The sequence below is a fragment of the Myripristis murdjan genome, chromosome 5, assembly GCF_902150065.1.
Source record: "Myripristis murdjan chromosome 5, fMyrMur1.1, whole genome shotgun sequence".
Lineage (NCBI taxonomy): Eukaryota > Metazoa > Chordata > Actinopteri > Holocentriformes > Holocentridae > Myripristis > Myripristis murdjan.
The window spans coordinates 11,811,354-11,835,066 of record NC_043984.1 but is presented as its reverse complement, the minus strand read 5'-3'; the positions used below and the strand labels follow the sequence as shown (position 1 = coordinate 11,835,066).

Below are 23,713 nucleotides of genomic sequence, written 5' to 3'. Positions count from 1 at the left end.
TGGCACTGTAGGTCCAAATGTCCAACATATACCTCATCATCTCCTAGATTTTCTGCACTTGTTCTTCACGTCAACCATCAAAACAATAGCAAACAAATGCTGCCTTTAATTGCTGTTAGGTATATTGCAATTATTGGTAGTGCATGCTTGAACAACCCAAAAAGTGGTGAACACAAATGGCAAAGTCAAATTTTACATGACTCTTCAAGAAAATGTCACATTTAAAACTTTAAGAGTCATGAAAATACAACAACTGTTAAACAACAAACTGGAAAACTAATGTCAACCTTCACTTCATTCTGCCGCTGAAACACAAAGTAGCTCTTGTTTAAAATGGTCACCAAACGTTATGTCTGTGTCCATTATGTTATTTTTGATTTTAATAACAGTAAAACACATAAAGTCCAGCTTATATTATGGACATGGAGAGAACTCTATTGTGAAGTTCGCGGATGACACCACCATCATCGGCCGGATTTCCAACAATGATGAGTTCTCATATCGGGAGGAAATCAACCATCTTGCAGAATGGTGCACAGAAAACAACCTACTGCTCAACGTCAGCAAAACCAAAGAGCTGATAGTTGATTTTAGAAAAAAAGAGGCAAAGACACACAACCCTGTCTACATTAATGGAGCTGAGGTGGAGCAAGTGAGCAGTTTTAAGTTCCTGGGAATCAACATAACAGAGAACCTAACATGGACTTCACATATCTCTGCCCTGGTTAAAAAAGCCCAGAAACGGCTGTATTTCTTAAGGAAACTTAAGAAAGCAAAATTCCCACGCCAAGTTCTTGTCAGCTTCTACAAAGGAGCGATTGAAAGCATCCTGACTGGAAACATCACAAACTGGCATGGGATGTGCACGGCCCAGGACAGGAAGACTCTGCAACGAGTGATTAAAACTGCCCAAACATCATTGGCACCCATCTACCAAGCATCAGTGATATCGGGGAGGTGAGGTGCCTGCGCAGAGCCAAAAGGATCCTAAAAGACAACAGCCACCCCAGCCACAGCCTGTTCACCCTGCTGCCATCAGGCAAAAGATACAGAAGTATTCGCTGCCGTACAACCAGACTACAGAGCAGCTTCTTCCCTCAGGCTGTGAGACTACTAAATGCACCATCTGCACTCCTCCATGTTTAATAATTTTATTTTCTATACAATCAATTAATCAATCAAGAGGGAACCACACTTTAATTTCATTATTCAACCTGTTGTATAATGACAAATAAACTTCCTTGTATCCTTGTATCCTTGTATATTAAGCACATGTAAGCAACAAGATGCTTCCACTAGATTGATAAACACAGTCCTTTGAATGAGCAAATTCTAAAAAAAATAAATAAATAAAATAAGGTAGAAATTTGAATTTCGAGCCTACAGTGCTATCATTAAGCTTCACAGCACTTTGAATAAGTTTGGATTAACTTCATATTTTTGTCTTTTTTGACACTCTAAAAAACAGTAATCTCCAGGGAAATTTAGCTCTTTTTTTGTAGAAGTGTCACAGAGCAGCATTAGAAAAACCCATGTTTCAACTGAGATGGGCTGAGTAAAAAATGACTGAAATTTCTTTTCTTTTTCTGAACTTTTTTACCAAGAGAAATGCCTATTTGTGAAGGTTTTCTTATTCCAGTGATCTTGATATCCTGATAAAAGATTACCTAAATACACTGGTGCTTTATGAACTAGGCCTACGGCTCAGAGAACATAATGAGTTACTTGAAGTTTGTGCTGGATCCCAACAAACTACTTAACTATGCCTAACTGTGGGCCATACCACATTGACTCAATCTGGTTCGATGCAGGTAAAGTTTAGGAACCCATTAACACACCAAAACAGACCGCCACAAAGCAGAGTGATAAACACAGTCACATCAAGGTGTAGCCTGGTTGCTTTTACACTAATTTCTAAAATCACAAACTTAGGCTGGGCCTCTTTTGTCCTTAGTCCTATATCAGTAACTTAGCCAAATACCAGGCACAGGTTTTGTTATATTTTCACCTGCCCTTTTCATAATATCCACTCCTCACTGAGTGTTATTTCTTAATAACACCGAACACACACACCTCCTGTAGGTCACAAGGTACGCATTACAGCCTGTCTCTGAATAATGAACTGAGATTGGAGTAAATTGAAACAGCCTATAACCAATCAATTCGTCCAGCAAGCAAGACAACGCATCCACCTGTTTTCCATGCTTACTTTAGGACTGTCACCTAAAACTAGATAGACAAAAGCGTAAACTTGGCCATTTCATACTAAGAGAGGTGGACATCACTGACTTGAAAGATGAAGCTAACGCTACATTTGCAACTAAAGATTGTGGAACCAGCCCCAAGTAACGTTACGTTAACGTGAAAACTTATCAGTGGGGTTTAGCTCACCGTTTTGCTGGCTGCATTTAGTCCGTGTGGAGAATTCTGGTTGTGTCTGTCGAGCACAGGTGGTAGTGTGCTCAATGCCGTGGGTATGCAGTTGGCTGAAACATTAGCTAACCTACACGCTAACAATAGCTAGCTCACGGCATTAGCTTGCTTCCTCCGGCGAGTATAATTAGCCACCTACCTAGCTAATGTTAGCCTGCTAGCTAGCCCTTTCTTTCCAGTGCACAGCTCTCTTGTGTTGACGGCTCCTAACGTAAATTTTAGGGGGGTAACACTAAACCAACAGTTAGCCAACAAAGGAGCACATATCTGGACACACTAAGGACGCCGTGCTAGCACTGACAGGTCTCAAAATAGGAGGTGCTAGCTGGTGAGGTTGGCTAGCTCTCCGGATGACTTACCAATGCTAATGTAGTGATGTTGCTAGCTTGTGTTGGCTCACTGCGACCCCGACTGTCAAAACAGCGCCGCGTGAGAGACACAGAGGGACGTGAACGGTTAACGTTAATCTGGCTGGCACGGGCCGAGGCAGGCAAAGCTAGCGGCTGCACGAAACCGTTACAGTAATACAGCTTAAAAACAAAATACCAAAGAATAAAGGACACAACTGAAAGGAAAAAAAGAAACAAAACGCTATTCCCCCTCTCTCGGCTCCGGCTCCTGTATGTCAGCGTCACTTTTTTTTTCTTCGCTGATAGTTTACGTCAGCGGCGCACTTGACAGTCGCAGGGAGGCGTTCACGGCACAGGAAACATTTATGTGCAACACGGCTACAACATGCACAAGCTGCAAAGGTTTTAACATCTTTGAACAAAGTATGAGAAAGCATTTGTTTCCTCTTCACACTCATTATTTAAATACACCTGATTAAAAAAAAAAAAAAAAAAGACGCATTAACCCTCATATTAACTTTGGAATCAGTTTGAACCCATTCAAAGTTTAAAATAAATAAATAAATAAATAATGTTTTTGTGTAGCAGGCTATTTATGTAGTCAACAAGACACATGAATTACCTGACACATACACTTGGGTAACAAGTTTTAGCATACAATTTTTCTGCAGGTTTAAGTTTAGCAAGGTAAGTTACGTGTGATATTTTTTTTTATGTGTATCAAGGTTTAACAAATATTTTAGTTATTTATTTACTCTGTCATTGTTCTGGGTGGGTTACAAACATCCTCACTTGATAGCAAACCTTCTTGAACAGAGGCGTGTTGAGTGCAATTTTTTGAAAAAAATCACCCTTATGATACTCGTTTTACTTATAATTTCCTTTGGTGGTCTACTTGCTTTATCTTATTGTACTTCCTGAAACAGTCCACATGTCGGCAGTCAAGCACTACTGGTTTAGGTTCAAATTACAGGTCACAACCACGCATTCAAAAAAAAAAAAAAAACCTAAGGACTACAAAAAACACAGAAAACAAATCCTTGCTGAAATATTCTAAGAATATAATACAAATTGTATTGTGATAAATTGGCCTAATAATATCATACAGACTCACAATTCAGGGCAGTTGAGCAGATCAGAAATCAGAAATTGTTAGTAGTATTTGTAGGCAGTCTGTCCTGACTTCATTGATTTTAAGAGTCATAGAAACAGTTAGGCAACATTACTTTTACCCTATTAAATCTAAGCCTTTCCATGTTATAAAAGGACAAAATTACAAAGTTCAAACCTGATGTGTTTATTTATTTTTTTTTTTTAATTTGGACATTACAAAATGTTCACTGATCAAGTAAAGCCAGACCACTTGTCTCTCCTTTGTTGACTGTCTCTCCACACTCTGACGGGTAATGATGGTCCAGCTGCTGATGCTTTTAGAGTCTGAAGGTGTGGATGGATATGGATGTGATATGGATATGATTTACAATGTGGCTATACTTCACCAAAATTGTACTTGGGCAAAGTAAAAGTGAAGTTACTGACTTAAAACAAGAAACACTCCAATACAAGACCACAAGTACACAAAGGCTACTCAGTCACAGCAACCTGAAATGAAATGAGTAACATCCACCCACGGGGGCAATTTGTCACATACCGCTACCCATTTTTATGTATCTTGATAACTCAATCTGTGTGATCTAAGAGATTAAATAGCGCTGATTTCTAATATGTAATGTCTAAGCTGCTTTAGTAAGAGGCCTGGGACGCATACAGGTGTGCAGGGGCTAGTCTCTGGACATTATTACTGACGTTATGTGATAGTACTGAAATAGTATTTCACTACACCAGGCCTAATCATCACAAGTTAGGAGGTCTTGGCTTCTGAGTAATGCCTCACCTCGTAGCTCAAGTACTCTAGAAAGGATGCAGGGGAACTCGGGATGTCCCATCAGCCAAACTCTGAAGGTGACAGCCAGGGGACCATCCAGTCAGTCTTAATTAACGCACGTTAATTGGGAAGGACTTACGTCACATTTAATGGGGTAGACCTACCCCATCAAAATATTCCCAGAAAGCAACTTTGTTCTGTATTTTTAAATAATATGATGTGAAAATCATTTTGGATAGACAGCAGTATGAAAAAATGACAAAAATGTGGCATGCTCATTCACTGATTGACTCATTCACTGGCGCGCACATAGCCCCCCCCTCCCCCCCCCCAAAAAAGCCACATCGCTTTGCAATGCTCTGATTATATTGTGCGCCGTTTTATAGGGAACATGACACAACGTGTTTCAAATAGCACGCTGGTCCCCGCCCTGTAAGCACTTTTAGCAACTCTCAGTGCAATGTAGCCCAAATGTTCGGGTCGAGGCATCGATATCAGTAACTGGGTTAAAGTGCACAGAACTTCAACTTTGATCAGTAAGACTGGTGGCAGTGTGCACCTTCCGTCATCAATTGCTGCGAGTGAATTAGGGCAACGTGGCACTGGGCGCTGGCCTGTGTGTATGCAGAGTGTCACGCATGGAGCCTTATCATTCTTCATATTGAAACGTTAAACAGAGCATGGCCTTACAGCCTGTGTTGTCATTGTTAGCAGGCCCTAAAAGGACGGGGTGGGGGGGTGATGCGTGCCAGTAATGTCCTTGACGTGTTGTGCCACTGCCATGTCCTTTATCCCACTACGTGTTTTGTGTTTTGTGTGTGTGTGTGTGTGTGTGTGTGTGTGTGTGTGTGTGTGTGTGTGTGTGTGTGTGTGTGTGTGGTGCGGTGTTGTGTGAAATAGAGGGCGAGACAGATGCATTGCCAGTAATTTCCTCGATGCCCCGATGCGCTCATTGGTGCGTCCCTCCAACGTGTCACCAGTTTTGGTGGATTACCCCAGATATCTCCACCATCAGGTTGGTGAAACTCCACTCCTTTCTCTCGCCTCCCGTCTTCACTGTGTCCACCTGCGACTCACAAGGACCTCTCACAACATTTGGGAAACTTTTGTTTTCCAAAGAGCAATCAGGGACACAGATCCAAACACGATTTCAAGACTTTTATTCGCTCTCTTACTTGTGCCGAGCACTAAAATGCATTTATTGACTTCAGCCAAGGAGTCCAGGATGATGCCGTTCCCTGTATTTTCAACGTTTTTGCTGCTGGCATCTTTGTGGCTGAAAGGTCTCTGGGCTGGTGACGCCACGGGCTGCCCGTCCTGTGGTTTGCCGTCGATGGAGAAGGACGCAGAGGAAAGGCTGATGATAGAAATTGCAAAGCAGCAAATCTTGGACAAGCTGCACCTGAAAGAGAGACCAAACATCACTCAGACCGTGCCTCGGGTAGCGCTCCTCACGGCGCTGCGCAAACTGCACTCAGGACGCGTCAGACAGGATGGCACTCTGGAGCTGGACAACAACATACCTGCCAAAGATCAGGGGTATGAAATAGTGAGCTTTGCAGACATAGGTAAGTTTGATATTCCCCTTTTACGCTGTATAACTGGATTTTCTATGGTACTGAATTACTGACCTACGGCGAGTGCGTTTTACCTTTGTGCGTAAAACCTTTCCAAATTAGGTCAAAGTTTGCATGTGCCTCGTTAACTTCTGCAGTTATTGCACCCGCCTATAAAATGTGACTAAGATGACTCATTCATCTGCATTGTGTCATATCTTTGTTTCGTAAAGTAAGACGTCTGAAGGAAATGATTAGCTGTTGTAAACTGACATCAAGGCTGATTTTGCATTCATTATATAGTCCGCCCCCACTAAATACATAAATAAATAAATAAATAAATTAGTCAAGCTACATTTGGAAATAAGCTCCCTGGACAATACTTCGTCTTACATGAAATTTCAACTTCATTTTTGAAAACACAGAGATTTGTTGAAAGTGACTTGTCCCTTTGTGTGAAATGATTAAAAAAAAAAAAAAAAAAAAAAAAAAAAAACAACTCCCAAACAACCCAAACATCCACAATTTTTTTTTTTTTTTAATTGTCTTTAATCTAGATGAAAGAGAAAACGGTGATGGACCCAGTCTCAGCCTCACCTTCCAGTTCCTGCAGGAGCATGGACAGAGTATCCAGGTACTCCAGTCCTCCCTGTGGATCTACGCCCGCTCCTCTGGGGACCCACACCGGGATTCCCGCCTCCCCGCCCGGGTCTTCCTCTCTGCAGACGATGGGGTGTCAGGCTCTGGCCGTACCCTGGTCATAGAAAAGATGCTGGAGGTGCAGGAGAGTAACTGGCACACCTTCCCCATCACTCGCACCCTGCAGGCATTCCTGGATGGGGGCAAACGGCGTCTGCGGCTGGAGGTTAGCTGCGATGAGGATGGGAAGAATCTCTGTTCCCTGGATGGCCCCTCCGACACCCCCAACCAGCCCTTCATGGTGGCCCAGGTGCGTCTCCGTGACGACCACTCCAAACATATGCTGAGGAAGCGCTCGCTGCGCTGCGGCGATGATGTAACCGTGTGCTGTAAGAGGGACTTCTACATCAAGTTCAAGGATATCCAGTGGCAGGACTGGATCATCGCTCCCGAGGGCTACCACATGAACTATTGCATGGGTCAGTGCCCCCAGCACCTGTCTGGCTCCCCGGGCATAGCCTCCTCATTCCACGCAAGTGTCTTCAGCCTGCTGAAAGTCAATGGCATTAACACGGCCGTTTCGTCGTGCTGCGTGCCCACTGAGCGCCGGCCCCTCTCCATGGTGTACTTCAACTCCCAGCACAGCATCGTCAAAACAGACGTCCCCGACATGATAGTAGAGTCCTGCGGATGTACATAAAGGAGAGACAGGGTGAGAGCAGAGTAGTTAAGTTAATGTCTGTTTGCATTTATTTTATGCCGAGAACTAAAAAGAAGCATTAGCACAGTACAGAACAAACAGACGTGTACAAATGATGTGGGATTTCCAGTATTTCTGTGTCTAACTTGGGACAACCCACACTTGTTTTACTCGTTAACACAACAATGCTAACACATACTGACACAACATCTAATGATTCTGGCTTGAAAATGAGAAATGTGCACCATTTGAAACAAAAACATGGTACGTGATATTCTCTCTTACAAACGATTAATTATGAGAAATTATACTTTTCAAAACAGCTCTACATTCTTGCATGACAAAATGACACCACCTTCACAGACTGGATCATCCACTGATTATAGAAATTGAATGATGACTTTTGCAAAATGACACAAATAGATGGATAGTATCTGAGGAATGAACTCAAACATATATTTTTGCTAACATATATTGCATTGTGAAGTGTTTTGTCCCAAATTAGTCATGTAACTGATGCATCAAATTAGACACATTCTTTTAGCAATGAATACACACACACACACACACACACACACACACACACACACACTCAGCGTATATGGAGCAACTATAGTGTCACAAACTGTGTTTCAAAGTACAGTTATATCAACCTGTTAACAGGGTATGGACGTTTTATATGAGAGCTATTACCAGGGCCTGATGACATGATGTCCTGTCTGGAGAGATTTTATTAGGAATCAACGACAGTTCTTTTGTTAGGAAAACATAGTAGTTTTGCATTTATATTATCTTGACTTTTATTATCAGTTTTAAAGACTGAAACACAATTTCAGTGCCTAGAACCAGCTGAGTTTTGTAGTCAGAAACAAAGTTTGTCAATATTATATTGCAATTTATTTTCTATTTTGAAGTAAGTAGTAGATGTAATTAAAGTGTATACTATATAGTATGACAAAAATGCATTAACAAAGAGGAAAGAGATTAATACAAAGCCTTCAATCCAATGTTAACTTAAGAGCATTTCATTTTCTTTTTCATATATTTTGTCTTTCATGATTGCTGCTAGGACTGTGTTCGGTGATGCAGTAAAGATTTTAAGAGATCTCAGGAATTTGGGAGTAGAAGTGAGAACACTTGAAACAAAGCACCATAGCTTTGTTTCTTTCTGCATTTTGTCGCCGTTGCTGTGTTCACATATAAAATCAGCAAACATTTGTCATTTTACAGGGATTTCTGTGGCTTCTCTGCCCCATTTCTTAGCTTTAAATAAAGCCCACGGATCCATAAGAAGATATTTTTAAATTTTAATTGTGCCTTCCAAAATGGTTTGTGACGTACAAGTGCAACTTGGAATCATTTGGAATCATGTCACATTGGCTAAAAGGAAGACAAACGTCCAAAGGGAATCTAGTCTATATTCATATTCACAGTATTCTTCACTGTGTTTGAGTGTATTAATTTCATTTTAATCATCAGTGACTAAGGAAGTCTTTTGTTCAAACTTGCAACATACTCTTTATGTCAGCTTTTACTTATGTTATTATCATAAGTTGAATACTTCTGTGTTTCATTCAACAAGTATTGTCATTACATTGTGAAGTTTTAAGCAGTTCTTATGATTAATGCAACACAAGACAACAGTGACAACTTTCACCGTCTGAGCAGGCAGAGTCAGCCCTGACAGCTGCCCATACATTAGCCGATGATGCATACAGGTTGAAATGTGTTTAATCAGCATCTTCACTGTATTATTTACTCAGGTAATCAGTTGGGCAAGAGGTGTTCTGACGGAATGAACTGAAGGTTATTCCTCAGCTGCATAAGCAAACATTTAGCTATTGCTTCAGTGTCAGGTAATGTGAAGGTCTGTGAGGCAGGTGGGTCAACGGGCATGTGCTGCGGGCACGTTGGCATCCATATCTCTCAAAGTCTAAAGTTTTTTTGGATGATGTAAAATCATAAGCTTTCCAGGCAATCATTATTTGATGTTTTTGCAGATTTTTAAAAACATTTTGTCTTTCAGCTCGTCTTTTCAACCTAGTTTACACTAAGCTTAGCAGCGCAGAAGTCTAAGATCTTGCCTGCTTTCTGGATGGTGTTTTGTTTCCTTACTATAGTGATAAATGTATGGCTTAAAGCCCTTATTTACTGTATTGTACGGCCATGATACACAGGCAACATTTTCAGGCAATGAAGATGGAGGAAATGTGAGAACAAGTATCACCAACATTTCTAATCACGTTTTTCTTAATTACCTTTATATGTGTTCAGATTTATTTTTATCCTCTCCATTTCCCATCCACAATTAATATCGCCGCAAAAAGCTGCCTGTGTATCATCACCTTATTGTTCAAACCTGCAGACAACAAATTACTGCTACAGTTTATTGTTTATTTGTTTTATTTTGCAAGCACTTCCTGTCGCAGGACTCTATGTGACATTGAGGCACCATCCTGACACAGCTTACTAAGCACTTTATTACCCTACTGTATTTTTGGAGCAAATTCTGCTTGATGCATCTACTACTTATAGTTGTGATGGTTGGCACGACAAAAAAATGCAAAGGCAAAAAGAAAATGTCAATTAGGTTGTTTTCTTAAGCTCTAGTTGTGTTTAAATATGTGATATTGTATATACTTGCAGAGCATAGGAGTGATGCAGGGATTTCTGTATACTGTAACTGGTGAAAATGGAGCCAGCATTTGAATTCTGTAGCAATTTGTTGTAATTCTGATCTTTATTTTTATATATATATGATACTATATTTTATGCATAAATAAATACTTTGTAATACCAAATATATGTGAGAAGTTTGTCATAATGTGCTGAAATTATGTGATTACAATGAAACTATTTTTAATAAATAAATAATTTGAATTCAGACTGCGTATATTTGGAATTTTGGTTATTTCCATGGGACTAAAGACGGCCACGAGGAACTGTATCCCCAACTGTATCCTTGTATCGCTTTTGCTTTTGCTTATCAATGGGAGTTCATGGACTTGTAGAGTGTTTGCTTTCACCTTGCATTGAACTTTATGATACAGCAGCTATAACTGAGAAGATGTGGACATACCCTTAGAAAAGGTCCACAAATGCCTTTCACAGTTGCAATCTTTTCATTCTCAGTGGAGCTGTAATTCAGTGTGACGTAACAAATTGGGGGACACGACAAACCCCTCTGTCTTCTCCAACATCAGAGAATTTTTCGAAATATAAATTGAATGGTCCGAGTGCCCAGAAAAAGTTATATCTTAGGACTAAATTTTACTGATATTCTTTTTTATGCATCAGTATTCATGGCGATGGTACAGATGATTCAAATGCATCCATATAAGTCAAAAGAGTTCTTTGCATCTGAAAACACAGTGATAAAGTTTCCAATTTTAGCCCATGTGGTAGCTGTGGTAACTGTGTACCGTCTGTAAGGCAAAGGGCGTGTTTGCTCACACAAATAGTGAAGTGGTTTTATGGACTGTCTGTGTTTGGTGTGTAAATAGTTGTCCGATTCCCGAGGCATGTATTCATTGTCAAACCATGCGTTTGCATTAGGGCTTGATCACAGTATAAAGCCGAGGCAGCAGGTCAGAGGTAAACAATGCATTTTTCGAGGAAACAATAAAGCTAGAATCTGTTCATTTTAGCAATGATATTTAGTAAGAGCTGATAAACAAGAAAAATCGTAAGCTGCAAACAAAGTGATGTTGCATATGGGGATAAAATATTTTTTTTAATTAAACACAAATCTCTAAATGACCATGGTTTTATAAGCTTGGTTCAAGTCTTAGCATTTGGAACACATATACTGTGTTAATATGAATTGTCACTGATTAAGGGGTGTATCTATTTATTTTCACATTATAAAACATACGTTACATATTGTATTCATACAGTAACACTTTATCACAAATCATTACACAGTGCACAATGTACACTGCTACTGTATAAATACTGTTATGCTGCAATTTTTATACAATACCAATAACATTAAGATTTAAACTTGGACACAATAGTCAGAAATATTCTGCAACAGTTTTAGTGTGAAGATTTACTGCAGTATGAAATTGTAGGTATTCAAATACAAACCATTCTTCAACATTAGAAAAAACATCGAAGTGAATTTCCTAATCAATTGCCAAAACCCTTGACTTGATTTGCCAACTCCACTAGTTCAGCCAACACTGATCCTGAAGAGCCAATGACCGTGTTACGACATCCACAATGCAACTCATTAACATCAGTATCTGCTGAACTGGCAATGCTTGTAGGTTATGCAAAAATATTTATGCATATTCCTGATATAGATTTGAATCATTTTAGCTTTGGAATATGGACAGATTCTCTACACTCTGACATATTATTTTTCATAATGAGTCACTGGGGTACCAGGTATGGTGGTCCAAGTTGCCAACATCATCATTATGTTAATTATAACCATACCTAAATGCAAAAATATCCTGTGGCATGATGTGGATATTATTATCAGATATAAAACAGTATAACTGTTTGTAACTCTTGGCACTTGCCATGTGCTTTTAAGGTGGTCTGAGTAGGCAGGTGATGCAAAAGCACAATAACTGTAATTCATGACACTGATCAATCATCAATCATCAATCAATCAATCATTCATTGCTCATGACACACCCCCTACTCTGCATCTCTTTCCAGGCACAAGCAAGCTCACAGTGAGTCACCAAAATACAAGAGGTATTGGAAATGCCACTATGCTGGCATTTTCACTGCTCACCATATGCAACATCACAGAAACAAGGCCTTGTTTATCTATGTTAGGTGAAGATTATGGAGCAAAGACTCCAAGTGTGTGGCTGCACGTGTGACAGTTCAAGAGCAAGGCAGGATTGGGCTGTATGAGCAGGTGAGTACTCTGTAACCACAGGAAGTGAATGCATTGGCTATGCTAATGGAAAGGAGATTGCTGGCCTACTCTGGAAAAAATAATAACCTAGTGACTCACTGATATACTGACACACTGACCCACAGACCCACTGATTGCTGTGCACCACTAAAACCCTAATCCGTCACTCCACTCACAATCCCACAAATCCTCTGGAGAGGGTTAACGTATCACTCAGATGTGTCCCTTACGGTGTCATGACAGGACAACCCTGGGAAAATATCACTCTCACACTCTCCCTCTCCCTCAGTGGTCCTCAGGTACAACAACAACAAACAACCATATTAAATGGGCTCCTTGAATCAGTGCACAAGCAGCTACATGCAATAATAACATAAGCTGTTACTGATTCCTGCCGTGCCATCTCTTAAATAGTTTGTGGCGTTGTATTGGGAAAATGCCTTAACAGGGAGCTTGTCAAGTTTAAAAGGGAGCCTGTAGAAGCACTGTGACACTTGCTGTTGATTAAGTCAAGTTAAGTCCCTAAGCAGAGAGCTCAATTATTCAATTTACCACTCTGCACTAAACACAAAGCTTGCTCAGAGATCTGGTACAATCCTGTATGCACAAACACAGTCTGAACTATAGTTGACTTTAGAGTGAGTCCTCCCACTGAGGTCGTCCTACGGTCCATAAGTGTCTCACACAGGACAAAGTTATTACTATAAAGATGTCAAGTCATAATTAACATATTTCATAGGGTAATGTTAAGATTGTTCTTTGGTCAGTCCATGATATATCCTATAACTATCCAGCTTTTGAAAGGGTAGGAAAAGAATATATTATTAACTTGTAATTCAACTAAGCCTCCATTATGCCACTATGCATTCAGCAGGCCTCACTACTCAATTAACTATATGATCTGTTTTTGTCATGTGAAAATCAAAAAAATATGGACAAAAAAGCCAAGCCCAGTCATACATACAAAGGCGTACTTGAAAATGCGTCTGTAATGTTGGCTGGATAGTACTCTTACACGAATGTACAGGGCACTGCAAATAACTTTTAAATCCACAGGATGATCCCATTACGACAGACCCAGTTACCTGATATATCTCTATGTGTTACATCAGAGCTGCCTTGCTGCAGAACAATATCCTGCATCCCTGATGTGAACTCTGCAATTCAAGGAATTAAGGTCAGAGAATGTTGAAAATTTAATGGGCCTGAATTCATACTAATAATTCACTCCACCCTTGCGAAAATGGGAATATTAAGATGTTTATTAGCATACACTACATTTTGCTGTACCACAACTTAGAGCTAACAGATCAGATAAAAAGAGATCATTTGATTCACTAGTCTTGTCTGGACAGATGAAGCTGTATATTAAACACAAAGAAATGCAAGATAATATTAAATGTAATTGTAGTTTCATGTCTCTGGTTACACAAATCCCTAACAGAAATTGCAGCATGCACTGACAAGCTAATACCCCAGAGCCTTTAACTGAGCTTGATCTTTGGAAAGAGATTGTGTTTTTATTTAATCCTGTATTCTCCATGTTATTGCAAACACAAACGTCTGAGGTATAGAGTGAGTTGGCCACTGTTTTTAGCATTATTCCACATGCCATATTGAATTTGCATCTCGCAATGTCTGGTCTACCACTTTAATAAAAGGACTAAGTAATGTCTGCTGTAATCACAACTATTACGAGAGCCACCTGTAAACCTAAAGCATTGTGTGGAAAGAGGTTGTTTATATCAGTCAAAAGCAAAACAGTAGGCAGTAAATAAATATTATGCAAATAACTAAACAGAAACAGTAAGAGGCAAACCAATAATCAGACTCAATAATGTTACCATATCCCAAATGCAGTCATACTGTTGATGTTGTGATTTATTTTGTCAGTCACTATCACAATGTATCACTGTGGTGATTCATAACATAATCATGATTCACATCTCCATCAGAGCGTGAGACTACTGTATCTCATGACAACCAATAAGCCATGCACCATAATTTGAGCTCAGTATAGCCAACTGTCAACTAACTGTTTACTACTTGTCAAAAATATTTATTGCTGTTCAATTATGCAAAAAAAAATACTTTGATATAAATGTCATCTGAATACAGCCATTCAAAAATCAGAAAAAAATAATCTCTGTCAGACTTATAGAGCTACTTCACTTGGGTCGGTGAGCATTGGCGCTTGGTAGTGGCTGACAGAAACCAGATCCACTCAAATTGGGAAGATCCCAGCCTATAAATTTAGCAAATGTGTAACAAGGTGCTGCTGAAAAAAATCTGTAGTGTGGATAATCACACAGTTTTAAGAATTTTTTTTTTTTTTTTTTTTTTTTTTTAAAAAGCCCTGGGTTCCCAAAAAATATTTTCTTAAAATAAATGTTCTGTCATTTTGGTTAGCAAAATCAAGATAATTATTATTATTATTATTATTATTATTAGTAGTAGTAGTAGTAGTAGAAGTAGTAGTAGTAGAAGTAGTATTGGTAGTAGTAGTAGTAGCAGTAGTAGTAGTAGTAGTTGTTGTAGTAGTAGTCGTAGTTCATAAAACCTCTGCAAAGGAATTAGTGCCATATTTGCCAATATATACTGTCATTATTTTCAGACAAATCAGCAGTCCACTGACTTTCCATTACTCGCCACATGGTGGCACTGTTTAAGTAACGTGAGTGGGCTGTCACTAATTCAGATTTACTACAGGGAATAAATCCAATTAAACTGACTCCTGTTTTACTGTGATTGTGTTACTCATACCTTGACGTGTTAATCCCCAAGAATTATCAAACCACTAAAAAGTGTTGATTAATCATGAATAATTGCTTGACGGGCTTTGTATTCAAGGTATCTTGTAACAGAATACATCTTAACATTGAATGTTAAGGAGATCCTCAGCCCTTGGTATCCTCTTTTGATTCTAGGCATTCTAAAATGGTAACATATTTATCACATCTTGACAGCCACTCATATGAATTGAATTGTTAGCAAAATCAAATCAAATCAGTATCCTGATCAAGGTTCTAAGTCAGGGGTGTCAAACTGGTGCCATGGAGGGCCGAGAGGCTGCAGGTTTTCATTCCAACCGAAAACTCCACCAGGTGATTTCACTGATTACTCCACCTCCAAGCAGAGAGAAGGAACTAATCAGTGAAATCACCTGGTGGAGTTTTCAGTTGGAATGAAAACCTGCAGCCTCTCAGCCCTCCATGGCACCAGTTTGACACCCCTGTTCTAAGTTAACCAGCACAGAGAGAAATGGAAATGATAGTGACTGAAGCCGTGGCTATTCACAGTTTAGTCAGCAGAGGGCACTAGACTTATTGTTTAGCTTCATACAGTATCTCTTTTATGTCAAAAAGTTTGACCTGACATTGTAGTTGATGACAACAACAGCAGTACATCAATGGACATAAATTTCCACACGGTATCAAATGATGCCATGTTCTCTTATGAAGACTCTACTATATAGTGAGGACAATGAAAGCTTAGACCACCTATGTATCAACCTGAAGAACCTTTAAACTGTGTCCTGAGTCAGTGTCCATATCTTACAGCCACTGTTTACTGCAGTGCAAAAATACCACTGATGTCAGGTATTGACTGTGGTACTGACTGCACAAGTACTGACGGGTACTGTGGAGATCAGCTCTGGCCATAGGATACATATTAAAATGAAAGAAAGCCTAAATTGGCATGCCAACACATTACCACCACTGTAGCGCAGTGAGAAAAAGGCTAGTGAAAGAACCTCAGACAAACAACAACAACTTTTCTACCAGCCAGTCATTTTCCATACTCACTTATCCCTGTTCAGGGACATGAGGGCTTGGAGTCTATTCCAGCATGCACAGGGTGGTAGATAAGGTAAGGAAACATTCTGGATTTGCCACCAGTCCATCACAGAACCTACTTAGGCACAACCACAGTCACACCTATGGGCAATTTAGAGTCCTCAGTTCGCCTGACCTGCATGTCTTTGGTGTGCGGGATGAAACCAGAGTATCCGAAGGAAACCCACAGAAACATGGGGAGAACATGGGCTGAGATTCAAACCTAGGAACTTCTTTCTGTGAGGTAACAGTGCAAAAAACACTGGGCCCCTTTGCTAATACCATAGAACTACAGCGTGAAGATCTGCCTTCTAAGGTGTCACTGGAGCATTTTGAAATGTTTGAGTTTGACTTTGTAGTGAGTGATGTTCAAAAAGACTTTATTTGATGAGAGAAATGAGATCAATGTGACTTGGGTTTTGGTATGCCTCACTGTCTTATCTCCTTAGATTTCAAGAGCATATTCATTTGGGCATACCAACCTGGTAATTTGGATAAACATGTTGATCTTAATAGAACAATATTATCTCCATTTTACTAATCATGTAGCACCTACATTTGATTTTCCTAGTCTTATGATGTCGCTAACTCTTGACTTGTTCCTCGTTGACAGAGGGTTATCTGCCAACAGCAAGAATCACAATGCATAGTCTGCAGTACAATGATGGTATGGTTTTGACTAGTCACATTACCAACGCAAGGCACAGAAAATTTATACCTCTGATAAAACACACCAACACAGAACAGAAAGGGATTCTTACAGTCTTTAATAAATGATTGCCCTGCAAAGAACATTTAATATCTGTGTACTCAACTACATGGGATCTTCTGGGAGTGAAGATTTTCACAAAGAGTTGCCAGCTGTGGTGCCAGGTTTTGGTATGTTTGAAGCAGTTTGGGTGTTCAGTCTAAGTTACCATGGCAATATACTCTGCTTGAACCACTGACCTGAGACTGAAAACCTGGGATGACACCCAAAGTCAGTTCACTAACAGATGCATCTTGCTTCATGAGACTGTCCCCAGACACCTCAGTTCCAGTTTGTGCTGTGGGGTCAAAAAAGTGGACTTTTACAAGTGGGCACATTGTGGAATACACACTTACACCCATATTATCTAAAACCCAACAAGAGTAGGTGTTTTGGGTGCCAGAAATCTTTGGAAAGGGATCTAGAAACACCCTCAGACAATAGTTTGCATTATTCTGAGGAAACCCAATTGGCTACCAAGTCTCTCTGAAGCCAATATAAGCACAGAATAAAACATGACATTGACAACATTATGATACAGCAACATTCCCCTAATATCTGAAGACAAAAGTAGGCTACTCTCAGTGAATAGTCCTTACCGGATAGATTAGGCTTTTGGGACTAAAAGGACACCCAGTTTCAAAGGACAGTTCCACACAGGTTCTCTCTTCATTGTATGGCCCCAGTATTCTGGCTCTGGCAAATGAAAGAATAATACATCCATAACCAATAGCAACGTTGCAAATTCTGAGTAAAAAGTGACAAATTTAGACATTAATGGTTAAGGTGCACAATCAATACATGACTGCATCTTGGAGACAACAGTTATGGAAGATATGGCTCAAATGAGCTATGCTACAAATGGGATCTGTCTGAGGAATTTAACTGGTGTACCACTGGTTAATGTTTTGCGTTACAACAAAACTGGAAGCTACCTTTCAAGATCTCTGAACTCTCGTGGCTTTAGTGTTGCTGGTTCCTTCAAAGATGGAACATTTCAGTTTGCACTTTTACTGTTTCCAATTTGTAGACAACGTTACAAAAGAAACAGTAAAGCAAAGGTCACACCAGAAGGATGCAATGCTATCAAGGACTGCCCAAAAGAAAACAGTCTTTCTTTGCATAGGGGCATACCTGCTACTTGTGTTTCTCTCTGTGTTGTCAGTCTTGGACATTTTGACAATCTTGGACATGCTGTTTGGTTGTCAGAAATTGGATTTCTTCATTTTATTTTTGACACAGTCACCACCTCTGAGTTTTTGAAGGGGGGTAAAAACCTTATACTTTATACAAAGACCATCAGAACAGAGGGACAGGTACCTGAAACCTTTGACAAGGACTCAAGAAACAGCCAACGTCTTTTCTAATCAACTTTCGGCACTGGAACAATTAAAACAAAACAAGACTTGATATGTACTTTCAAAACCACAAGAGACATGTCCAACAACACATGCTGTTAGCATTGAGAAAGCTCTTTCGTGCACATATCTTGGAGTAATGATAAGTGCTATCTCTGTGCTGTATTGGCATGGGGCAGGAGGCAAGTAAATTGATGCCATCACCATGTTTGAAGACCCATGTTATTGGTAATGGTAAGTTTGTAATGGTAGGAAGTCGTTGACACCGGAGCAAATTCTTGCCAGAACAACTAATATGCTTGCTCTAGTGGCTCAAAACATTTGTTGCATGGCGCACCCATCTTTCCCATCATCTTCCAAGGAAATACTAAAAGCATCCGCTGGATGAGCATATCCATTGTGGCCACCAAATATGGATCCTTTCCCAAATTGAGCCATGTCTGGACAGTGGTTAGGTTGAGTGGTTAAGGTTAGAGTAAAGGTTGGTTAGGTTGGTCCAAGTCAGACAGGGATCCAAATTGGGTAGCAGCACCCATGTGCATACCCAGCAGGTGCATCTAGTCCATTCTACAAGATGCCAGTGCACTAACAACAAGTAAACATGTCACCCTCCCCCAACAAATGATACAGGAACCCACTGGGCCAATAAGTAACAAGTGAACACGCCAATCAGTTTTTATAAAATCCCAGAACAAAGCAGTGTGACATATAATTCCTTTAAAAGAATAGTTACTCCAAAAAATAAAAATTTGGAATAACCTAATCAGTTGGAACATTGGTAATTGGTAGGTCAGTACACAGCGAGTTAGCTAGCAGTATGGCGCCTTCTGTGAAACAAATGGAGTGAATGTAGATGGCTTCTTTAGAGTTCTAAAAAGGGCAAAAATTACCAAAATATTATGTGTGACTCTCAGTCAATTAAACAAACACTGCAGCGCCCCCTTAGGCCTGTCAGTGCAATTTTGAAAATGGTGGAAAAAAGCAATGGCACTCACCATTTGCCAAAGTGTTCTCAATATCAAATCAATTCTTTTATGCAATAAAAATTGAAAAAATAAATAAATAAATAAAACAATCAATGATGGCATAGCCTGATGTCTTCTACAGTGCTCATTTAGTGAAACTCTGAAAAAGGCCTATAGAGGAAGGCTAGCCCTGGATTATGGCACAAGGGACAGAAACACCACATGCTGTGTATTGATAAATGGGAGACAAATAGGTGAGATGAGCAGGTCTGAGACATGTTTTCATCAAACCATATCTGAGTGCTCACAGAGGTGAATAGAGCCACATTTCATGTCTGGATGAAGATTGTTTTATATTTTCAGTATATTCTACATTGTTTTGTCCTGCTTTGTCATCCTCTCTACATTCATATAAAGTAGTATTCAGATAAATTGCTCAATGTATGAAAAAATTGCAATAAAATATGAACAAACTATGACAATTTAGACCATGTCTGGCTCAGGGTCACTATGATATTGACCTATAATGTTTTCTATTGGTTTTGGAAGCCCAGTGCCTTGAAAACAGGTGGGGTGTGAGGATGTGCTCCATTCAGGAAGTGTTCCAACAGGGGCTACTGGATTTAAATAGTTCATGATCCAACAGGAGCTTGCATCAGCACAGCTCAGGGAATTAATGTCACAGTCCTTGCTGTTCCACCTCACTTACACTCAGGTCTTACCACACAGAATTTCCTGTGGAGACCTAATGCTCTCAGGGAAGGGTAAATGGAAAATACCTTGTCAGGTTATTGTATGCTAGTCCCTAAGTTGACAGCTGAAAAAAAAATGTGACGGGTGGGGAGTGCTGTGGAGTTTTCATATTCTTTTGCAGTGGTGAAGAGTAAAATATAGGTCATGCATTCAATTAATTTGTATTCCTTTAAGCTATTAATTAATTAGGTCATTAAGGGAATTTGTTGCCACCTGTTGCTACCATGACCATGACCCAGATAGGCAGGAAGAAAGTGGGTGGATGGCTCAATGGAGTTAATTACCAATTGTAATAGATTATTATAATACAATTTTTAAATACAAAACATATAACTGTCTAACCATAAAAAACAAACAAACAAAACAAAACAAAAAAGTAGGTCGGCACAGTGTGAGTAATCTCTGGAACAACTCAATACTTTAATGAAAATATATTGATTCATACATTACACTAAACACTGTAATCTAAAAGACATACCAGTAAGAATATCAGCATGAGGGGAAGTTGAAGGCATGAGGGGTTTTTTTATTATTATTGGCAGGAAAATGAATAAATGAATACAGAATACACACCGTAATTTGTGTAATGGTTTTTCACTTTACCTTTAAATTTCATACATACCCATAGTATGTGTGTGACAACCATATTTGATTATCACATATTCTTCTCTGGTATTATCAAACACTGACAGCTGAGACAATGCCGACTCTGCCAGGGACACTGTGACACTGGATCTGTTCATCTCATGGAGGAGGAAAGTTTGAAAACATAAATTACTACATGTGAACCACTATAGGGACAAAATTATAATAGATTTTTTAAACATGACTCAACAATTGTGTAACCCCAGGCTCTGTGTACAGTATACAAAATAAGTTTTATTCACAACTTTTATGCATTTAATTTAGAAAACAGTAGTTTTGCACTTACAGCTCTCATAAACTCAGCATAGCTTTATTTGTGGGTTTCCTCTCCACTTCAGAGTCCATTTTGCAGTTGAAAAAAATAGATAAAAGTAAGAAATGAAAAATAGGCCACATAAGATATTCCTGTATACAATCATTAGATATTTCTATATAAAATATCCTGAATATATTGAGTGTATATATAGACACTGTGTGTTCACTTAAGCAAGAATGACATGTTATTTGGTTGCTGTGTGTGATCTAAGAACTGAGCTCTGTACTGGGGAATACAAGAAACCTGTGTTTTGTTGTGCCCTGTTCCCAGGCTTGTATCATACTGCCCTCTGCTGATTGTGACTCAGATAGACACAGGTTTACATTTGTTGAAAGATACTACATGTGGGATGATAAAGGAAATTATGCATTTACAAGAGCAATTGCATTGACAAGTGTAGTGCGGCGAAAGTACTGTCTAAATACCATATTCATTACAAACTAAACACATATGGTGTTTAACTGAGTTGTCAGCAACAATAAAGGACCTTAACCATAAGAATTCAGCAAATATTCAATCTACATGCATATTCTGGAATATTTTTGACATGTAAAATCTTCATTACTATGGTAAAAGTGATATATGCATTTTGATTTACAATGTACCTTATAGTTTGATTCTGATATAGTGAGATTTATTTTTAAAGCCAAAAAATATGACAGACACTTCACAATAATTATGAACAGCAATATACCATATTGGGCAATTACATTCATATCAAAACAGCCACCTTCACTCATTATTTTACACCTAATAAACTGTGTGATTTTTCTTTTTTCAGATATCATATTGGCAGTACTGCATTGCAATTTTGCTCAAAATTGTCATGGAAAATCTTAGTGAAGTTATTATTGCAAAGTTACAGACTTAGAATGAAACTGAAAACAGCTTTTTTAAATTATTAATACAATTTCCTCTTTTGTTCATCATTAAAATATTTTCAAAATAAAATGTATATGGTACATTGTCTTTCCACAAGCCATCTCTTGTTTAAACTGTCTTACAGTCTGCTGTGTGTAATCCATTCAGAACGATACAGTGGATTACGATAACTCTCGTGACTGGCCAAGTCGTAGTACTACTGTCAGATACTGCAGAAAAACATTTAACATGCTAACTTGAAAAGTAAATGAGTGACAAATACAGCTGTTGTTTTTTTGATCTGGAGAGGGCTCAAAGAAAATGATTAATATGTTAACAGGATACTTTTCCTGGCCTCATGTAAAATCCTTACAGTTCCCACAAACAGAAACCCTGTCCATTAACACAGTGCACAAGCTTGCTATTTTTAATTTGAATAAATGTTAGGGTTCTGTGTAAAAGTAAAGTGGCAATAATAAAGTTAATAGATGAACTATCTTGGAAAGTATCAAAGGATCCACAAATAGCTATCTGCAAACTTGGACGAGTTCAACAATGTTAAGTTTCAGTTATTTAATATCAAAGACAAAAGTATGAAGTGCATAAGTCAACACAGCACATAATGACAACAACAGCCTTTGTGCTGAAACCAGGACTGTTCATTTGAAATCATTCAAAACTAATTTAACTTTAATCTTCACACTTTTCTTAGAGAAAAAAAAAGGTCATAAACATGTTTGTCACCCCTAACACACAAATTCATATATGCTTATAGTATGTGATAGATACACTATATATTTCTAAGCATATACTATATAACTCTGCACTGTATGAAGAGTTCATTTGCAAAACAGATAAATGCCATGCCAAACAAACAAACAAACAAACAAATAAATAAATAAACAAATAAATAAATAAATAAAAAGATGGAACCCTTCTTGGTAACATTTCACATAAGGTACTTTCTGAATCCAAAATCCCCAAAATTTAACACAAAAGCCAACATCACCTGTGCATGAGCCTACCAGTATGATTTTTTTATTTCAAAGAACCAACAACAACAACCAAAAAAAACATGGTGTACAGAAATGAATACATTTGGAGATATCTGCTTTTGCAAATGAACTCTTCATGTGCAATGTATATAGTAGTAGGTTGTAATGCGGTTTTAATGATCTGGTTTAAAGTTTATAACAAATTTAAAAGAAGCGTCTGTCTACCTATTCATTATCTCTGTCTCTTACAAGTCTAGAAATTAGTATGCATTTACCTGCATAGCTTCTTAAAGTAGAAATATCTATCTACTTTTAAATTGCCATAGAGATAAATGCATACTTATTCACATCAGAGTTAATTTGAATACCTTTATAAACCTGACTACTGGTGATATTGCAAACATGTGCAAAACAAATGCATAATTACTCTTTGCAAATAAATCCAATGCACAGTGCAAACCCTCATTTAAATGCATCACAAACATAATTTGCTTGCTACTTATTTTGAAATCAGAAGCTAATATACAACATCGAGCATGCCAGTTAAAGTCCTGAATGCATGCACTGCAGACAAATGCAATGAGTGCAAACTATATTAAAATATAAAATGTATTTAACATATTAGTCATTATCATATGCAGCTACCTGGATAAATACAAAAGGCTATCTCTGCAGAACTCCTACCTGTCCACCCAACAGTGACATGGAGTACACAGTCCTCCTGCACACCTGCTTCTCCCCTCAACTTCATCCTCCTCAGTCTGTCTTCTGCAGTTTCCTGCCTCCACTGTCTG

At 38.8% G+C, this 23,713-nt stretch overlaps 2 protein-coding genes and 1 long non-coding RNA gene across 17 annotated transcripts in view; 1 reads left to right on the top strand and 2 right to left on the bottom strand.

Annotated features, from left to right (window-relative positions):
• The window catches only part of r3hdm2 (R3H domain containing 2), a 69,645-nt gene extending 66,531 nt beyond the window's left edge, over window positions 1-3,114 (bottom strand). For 8 of the 15 annotated variants that reach the window (XM_030051258.1, XM_030051256.1, XM_030051266.1 and 5 more), the window contains exon 1: window positions 2,793-3,113. The gene's annotated coding sequence lies outside the window, so the exon portion shown is untranslated. Of the gene's footprint in view, window positions 1-2,391; window positions 2,438-2,792 lie in introns of all 15 variants that reach the window. The other 7 variants (XM_030051259.1, XM_030051267.1, XM_030051263.1 and 4 more) reach the window with 3 other exon arrangements.
• Window positions 3,115-5,699: 2,585 nt separating this feature from the next.
• LOC115358651 (inhibin beta B chain) lies at window positions 5,700-10,449 on the top strand. Its single transcript, XM_030050590.1, has 2 exons — window positions 5,700-6,236; window positions 6,782-10,449. Exons 1-2 carry the CDS (start codon window positions 5,861-5,863, stop codon window positions 7,561-7,563), a joined length of 1,158 nt encoding a protein of 385 aa, XP_029906450.1. The 5' UTR covers window positions 5,700-5,860; the 3' UTR covers window positions 7,564-10,449.
• A 6,640-nt stretch (window positions 10,450-17,089) lies between these two features.
• LOC115359808 (uncharacterized) lies at window positions 17,090-23,713 on the bottom strand. Its single transcript, XR_003928283.1, has 5 exons — window positions 23,604-23,713; window positions 21,034-21,079; window positions 20,725-20,845; window positions 17,626-17,722; window positions 17,090-17,324 (listed from the first exon to the last, which is right to left on the bottom strand). It is a non-coding gene; the product is annotated as an uncharacterized LOC115359808 (long non-coding RNA).

Coding starts and splice junctions, on each gene's coding strand:
- LOC115358651 (XM_030050590.1), top strand. CDS start 5,861: ATGCATTTATTGACTTCAGCCAAGGAGTCCAGGATGATGCCGTTCCCT. Junction 6,237..6,781: donor AGTGAGCTTTGCAGACATAG/GTAAGTTTGATA, acceptor TCTTTAATCTAG/ATGAAAGAGAAAACGGTGAT.